This window comes from Seriola lalandi, unplaced genomic scaffold, assembly GCF_002814215.2.
Source record: "Seriola lalandi dorsalis isolate HSWRI2012SDOR001 ecotype SW California unplaced genomic scaffold, Sedor1 jcf7180002054795, whole genome shotgun sequence".
Taxonomy (NCBI): Eukaryota; Metazoa; Chordata; class Actinopteri; order Carangiformes; family Carangidae; genus Seriola; species Seriola lalandi.
In genome coordinates, this window is record NW_019525348.1 from 4,181,827 (window position 1) to 4,188,770 (window position 6,944).

The 6,944-nt window shown below is 39.2% G+C and overlaps 1 protein-coding gene across 1 annotated transcript; it reads left to right on the forward strand.

Moving 5' to 3' along the window:
- Positions 1 to 2,843: 2,843 nt before the first annotated feature.
- Positions 2,844 to 6,508, forward strand: nkx6-2 (NK6 homeobox 2). The gene is made up of 3 exons (XM_023425707.2): positions 2,844 to 3,677; positions 4,309 to 4,481; positions 4,813 to 6,508. The coding sequence occupies exons 1-3, from the start codon at positions 3,248 to 3,250 to the stop codon at positions 5,059 to 5,061; spliced, it is 852 nt and encodes a 283-aa protein (XP_023281475.1). The 5' UTR covers positions 2,844 to 3,247; the 3' UTR covers positions 5,062 to 6,508.
- The last annotated feature ends 436 nt before the right edge of the window (positions 6,509 to 6,944 follow it).

Consider the following 6,944-nt stretch of genomic DNA (forward strand, 5'->3'; position numbering starts at 1 on the left):
TGAAATTTAGGCCTATGTCTTTTTTATTTTCTTTTTTTAAAAGGCAGGTTTTATATTTAAGTGTCGAGCCCTACTTTGTTCTTTTTAAATCAGGTGTATTATCTACATGTATGTCTTTGATGTATATAGCTATGCTGATTGTTTAAGGGGTAGAGAGACACTGAGTGGTGTGGAAGCAGCTGGACACCTCGGTGACTAAGCAGATCTAGTGACTCCAACAAACGTCTTTTTGTCCAAACATATGCTTATCTGCCCTGTCACTGCTCTGTCAATTCCCATTTGTGTCGAGGTTACACTCAGATAAGATTATCTTTACGCTGTTTATTAACCTATTTCTTTTCAGTAGTGGGACAAAGGCCTGTGGTCCGCGCCATCAGCAGGCCAACGAGCCATTATTAAAAATCATAACAGAATTCACTACATAATCAAGACTGCTGTGTAAGGACTCAGCGCTCTGAGCAACAGGTTTACATAATAAATAATATTTAATGCATAAATAATAATGAAATCAAAATGTCCCATTTATTATTATTATTATTATTATTAGCCTAATATTATTATTATAATTATTGTGTTTGTTATTATTATTATTATTATGTAGCCTAGTTGTTTATTTTGATTTGTATTATTTCCATAATTAGGCTAATTACGTTTTTTATTATTTCAGGAACAATAATGTAGACACGGTGTGATCAGTCAATATATTGGTGTTTAATCGTAGAAATGTTATTTCATTGGTTTAATTTTTTTTTTTTTAATCAATCAGGACTCTCACTATCTATTTCTTGCACCACGTCTATTTCTTTAACAAATTTGAGTTTAAGGGTTTAAACTTTAAATTAGTTGTAAATTTACGAGATAAAAATCCAAATAATTCATTATGTTAAATTGCGATTATGGTTTTACGGTGACGGGCTGTTTGGCAGCTCTCGTCTTTGGCTGGAGATGAACTGGAGAAAGTGCCAATCTTTCAGTCATTGATCTCACACTGGGTCAGCCACTAACTGCTGTATTTAACTTACTGACATTTTACAAAGACGAAGGAGATTGAGCAACGGGTGCGTGCATGCTGCAAGAAATATAAGCCGGAATATTTTTTATTTCAATGGCTTCTCCTATAGTGATCATTTTAGAAAGCTCTTAAAACAAGATAATAAAATCAATGTATATAATCAGGGAAAATATATGGATATAAATTAGAGATAGAGGGACATTTACAGAATTAGAAAACGTGTGTGGCCTGCTGCATCCCCTCCGCTTGGAGAAATACAGTCAAAATTGTGAATCACCTCGCGTTGAAAACCTTTTAAAAAGCACAATCTTTCCCCGGTGAGCAAATGGGCAGCAAGGTGCATTTGCTGAAGCCTTTCAAACGCTAACGTGGCCATATTTCACTCTTACAACCTTCTCACATCTCCATAAAATATTACAGCACTCAGAGTGATGACTGGAGCCTGGCGCTTTTTCTCACACGCTTTCACCATAATAACGCAGTTTGTATCTCAAAAACACTGATAATATCCCTCATATAACCGAGCTCCGTCCTTTTAAACACTGTGGGCTGCTCTTAAACGATCCACTTCAGTTTTATCCCAAAGGCCAGTGGCTCTTCTTCTTTTTAGTTCTTTCAGATGAAAAACATGAAATAGGCTGTTCAGCAAAATGGGACTGAGTGAGTGAAACTGAACTCTAATCTTTGACGAAGGCAACTCACTTTATCCGACCTCATTCGCCAAAGTACCGACATCAATGACAAAACTGTCCTGAAAGGAAATTTAAAAACAAAAAACAAAAAACATGCTGACTAGTTGAAAAGTCCTAAACGCGTAATATCATAACACAAATATCCATTGAAAACAATTTGAAAATACCTACAAATCAAGTTGAATCGAGCTATATTCCCATGGACTGTGGTCTACATTATTTTAAATCTAATCTTCAGTCTCCGTCATATTCACTAAAATCATAAAGAATCGCTCCTCATTGCCGCCGGCCTCCATTTCTACTTAAATAAACTGTCATTGTCTGTGGAAACAGCTCATAATGTGAATGTATATTCTTTGTTTTATGTGGAAACAATGATTTCCACGTTGGGAGACGCATCATTAACAGCAGCCTTAAAGATCTTAATAGAGTGTTGCTGCTTGATGCGTTCAGGGTCTCCTCTGAAAAGACTGACTTCCACAGTTTTAAAGGTTTTAATAGGCTACGGCTTGGAGCAACATTCAATTGATTTTACTTGCCAATAGTCTACTAACAGAGTTCCGAGTTATCACAGTTAACAGTATATCAAATGTAGTGGACAAAATGTACATCATCAGCCTAGAGTAAAGACAGAATATAAAAGGCCTAAAATTGATTTTTATTTTACAAATCTTGTTTTATGTAAGCTATCTAATGTCCCTTTTGATTTTTAAATTGTCCTTGGGTGTCTTGAAGGAACTTATGAATAAAATGTAACTATTATTATTTGTATTTTTTATTTTTTTTTAATTAAAAATATGGAAAACTTTGTTAGGCTAGGTTAATAACATAGGCTACTGTGTTATTTTATTTTTTCTCACGTCACTTTACAATACATGATGAATCATTATATACGCTCTCATTAATAAATTCAGCCTGTCCTGATAAACTCAGATTTTGGTCCTTTATAGTGTAGCTAAACAAAAAACTCCTATTTCCGACAACACTTTAAGGCACCATCGTTCCAGCTAAGACGCACTTGTGAAGCAGCGGAGTCTCTGTCTCCTCCAATCATGGCTCTGTCTCACTCAGCCCTGTCCAATGGGAATAGAGCGCGTGCAGGTGGCTGTGCTGTTATCAGCTGGTCCCGCTTCACTCCCAGCATAGAGCGAGTCAATTTATGGCAAGAGAAGCCGACCCTTTAATGGTTCCCATCAAAACCACTAAAAACATCATCAGATCGTCCGACTTCCGCGAGGATTCTTGTGGCGGGCGCATGCAGCCACCTCCCAGCTGACACACTCCGACCAAAACAAACACGGGGAAAGACATTTTGGGACTTTGACCGAGCTCTTCGCTTCCCAAGAGAGAAGAAGTTCGCTTTTGCTCAAGTTTTCTAACATTTCAAGAGTCTTCTTCCTCATCCCGGATACTTTTGGAGAAGGCGACAGAAGTGGTCCGGCTCCTGAATATCACCGGTCCGCTCTGCGCCCTTATTTTCTCCTGTTAACTGATTTTTATTTCCCGTTTTTATCCAAGCGTGTTTGGTGGTTCATGTTCACAAATGTTAGCGGTCGGGCAGATGGAGGCTAACCGGCAAAGTGCTTTTGTCCTGGGCAGCACCCCGCTGGCGGCGTTGCACAACATGACCGAGATGAAGACGTCCCTGTTCCCGTACGCGCTGCAGCAGAGCCCGGCGGGTTTCAAGGCACCTACGCTGTCCAACCTCAACTCCCAGCTCTCCGGGGGGACTCCGCACGGAATAAGCGATATCCTGGGGAGACCCATCACCACGGCCGGACAGCTGCTGTCCGGGTTCCCCAGGATAAACGGCCTGGCAACCACCGCAGCCGCCGCAGCAGCGGGGATGTACTTCAGCCCGGCGGTGTCGCGGTACCCAAAGCCCCTGGCTGAGCTGCCGGGGAGGGCGCCCATCTTCTGGCCCGGGGTGATGCAGGGGTCTCCCTGGAGGGACCCGCGGGTTCCCTGTCCAAGTAAGTCACGGCTCTACGGCTGTTTGTTTATACACTTTTACGGTTAGTTTGCATAACTGTATAAATTCAGAAAAAGCCAAGGCTCCTCTGTCGCTGCTCTGTGTTTTTGTTGAGGTGTGTTGCTCGTCTTGTGATTTCAGACATTATTTATGCCTGTGAGAGGCAATGTCACTGAACACAGCAAACAAACAAACATTTTAAGGCGAGATTTTATTACATTACATTTTATCAAAGAATATCTAAATCTATTCTTGGAAATATTATAGCTTTGCCAAATGACCATTAAGCTCTACGTGTTCACCATAAAGCCTCTGTCGAGCCTCAAAGGCACTAGAGGTTCTAATGGAAGATTAAATCTTAATGTCACACTTGGCAGGACTTTCAAACTTGTAAAATAATACAACTTAAAAGTTATAATGGCACCATGGTAAATAACAGGTCAGTAAACTCAGTTATTGTTAAATGTTGCTCAGACATGTTTGAGGCTCATTGTGACGCATTGTGAATCGTGAAGTTGCGTTAGTGTGTTAACTTATGTGAGCATCACATTTACTACAACAGAATAATTAATAAACAGCTGTTTAACTTCCACTTTGTAAATAACCATAGCTCCTTGTGTCTCCCTCTCCAGCTCAGGCTAACATAATGATGGACAAGGACGGCAAGAAGAAACACTCCAGACCCACTTTTTCAGGACAGCAAATTTTTGCACTGGAAAAAACTTTCGAGCAGACAAAATACCTGGCAGGTCCGGAGAGAGCCCGCCTGGCCTACTCTTTAGGAATGACCGAGAGTCAAGTCAAGGTAAACACTGTCACACACCTGTAGAAAATAGTCCGCCTTTCACTTTCACTTTTGTGCAACCTGTGAAATTACTGAAAAATTGCATACAACCCTACTTATTATTATTATTATTATTATTATTATTATTATTATTATTATTATTATTATTATATTTTGTTGCAGTTAATTGTGTATATCCAGGATTATTTACACCTGTTGTGATTACTTTGAAGTATTAGACCATTTCTGTTTCCTGCCTTCGGGCCTTTGATGGCTTGCTTATATCTGGACCTGTTGAACCTCTGTGCGCATCTCAACAACTCAACATGCTCTGTCTCTTCTTCCTCGACAGGTCTGGTTTCAGAACAGAAGAACCAAATGGCGGAAGAGACACGCTGCAGAAATGGCCTCGGCCAAGAAGAAACACGACTCTGAGACAGAGAAGATGAAGGAGAGCTCGGATAACGAGGAGGACGACGAGTACAACAAACCACTGGACCCAAATTCAGACGACGAGAAAATCACGAGACTGTTGAAAAAGCACAAGGCCACCAACCTGGCGCTGATCAGCCCCTGCAGTAACAGCTCGGACACTTTGTGATGCCCACAGCTGGGGGCCAAAGTGGGGGGCCAAAGGGTCCAACAGAGACTTGTCGCACTCTTTCGGACCCCTTTTCACCTGACTCCACGAACATGCGTCTGAGGGAATCGCATTTTGCTCAGACAAAACATAGAAACCAAGTGTGCGTCAAGACGCACTGAAGACACGCTCACCAAAACGTGGCCAGAGACGCATACTGCTGCACCCAAACCCACTCACAGACACTGTATGCACGGAGATATAACTCCCGTTAGAACTGGACTGCCAGCAGCCTGATGATGACGAGTTCATGTCAGTTAAAAGGACACAAACACTGGATAAGGAATTGGTGTTTTTACGCATACAACTGGAGTTTTAACAACAGGTGTAAATGTAAACAAAATATAACGTACAATCCGGATCAGTGTTGGACTCATTACTTTGACTCCACAAGTAATGGTGCTTCACTTCACTTATGCAGTGTAATTCATGACACTTGTTACATTATTTTCTTAACACCTCTACCCAACATGTGTCACCTTGAAGTCAGACAGGCCTTTACCTTTGCCACACTGAGACTTTTGAATATTCCTATTAACTGATGATATAATTGTCAGCACTGGTAATAGTAACACATTTTCATCTGACGGAAAATTACATTATTGCCTGTCCTTTTTCATTCTGCAGTGAAGTGAACACAATTCTTAGATAATTCAGCTTTAATGTGATTTTTATTATTTTTTTGGTTTAAACAAAATCCACCATTTTCTTATGTAGTTTTGAGAGGTGGCTGTAAGCTTTTAGTAGAACTGATTTATTAGCAGCCAGCACTGATCCGGATCCCAGGCGCATGTTTAAAAAGGCAGGTGTAAACGGGGCCTGTGATGCTTCTAAAGCTCAGTTTAACCAGGGTATCCACTGTCCTAGAAGGCGAGAGAATTAAAATGTTTTGAGAGGGCGCAGACCTGAGATGAATGAATGAATGATTTGTGCTGTAGCCTAAAGATGAAAATGTACGTGAGATTGTATATATTTTTTACTGAATAAGTTATGTTGTTTTAACGAGTGGAAACGTGGCAGCCTTTCTTCCCTCCGCAGTCCTGACGCGCTTATCCCCCCTCAGATAAACCTGCTGCTTGGTTTTTATTCCTGCAGAGTAAATGTCGCCCCTTTTCTCCACGTTTTACAATTCTCTGTTCAGTCCCGGCACACACGTGTATAGACGCAAAATGCTGTAAATAATCACTGTAAAGAAAAACAGCTTGTTTTAACGACGTCCCATCAGTACACACTTTTCTTTGGATTTCATTTGAAAGAGTCTTTATGTTTTTACCTCATCATCACACAGCGGAACAGAAACCTGGACCATCGTTAATGTTGGAATTAAAGAGAGTATTATTGCTTCCGGGAAGGTTATAGGAAGAAAAAAAAAAACACTTTGTATTATGAATAAATTATTTAACAAGCATTTTTGTTTTATTATGGATTTTGTTTTAATGTATGGGCTTAATATAAATTAAAGATAAATTCATGACTATCAATAACTGAATTTCATTATTGGTAACTGATGCTTTTAGAGGATTAATGCTGATGTAAAAACGAGTTATAATTTATATTTAAGTCTGAAGGATTCATGATGGAAAGTAAGCACTCTTTGGTAATAATAATTATGATTAACAACAACGACAACAACAACAATAATTCAAAGAACAATAATAATAATAATATTAATAATATTAATAATAATAGGCTGATTAAAACAGCATTTAATTTTTTTTCTCTTTAGGTTTAGCTTTATTTTTATTTTTCAATGTTGCATAAAAGGAAGAAATAAGGTTATATACATTATTATTATTATATTATAATTATTATTATTATTATTATTGTTTTATTATTATTATTAT

Coding starts and splice junctions, on each gene's coding strand:
- nkx6-2 (XM_023425707.2), top strand. CDS start 3,248: ATGTTAGCGGTCGGGCAGATGGAGGCTAACCGGCAAAGTGCTTTTGTC. Junction 3,678..4,308: donor CCCGCGGGTTCCCTGTCCAA/GTAAGTCACGGC, acceptor CTCCCTCTCCAG/CTCAGGCTAACATAATGATG. Junction 4,482..4,812: donor TGACCGAGAGTCAAGTCAAG/GTAAACACTGTC, acceptor CTTCCTCGACAG/GTCTGGTTTCAGAACAGAAG.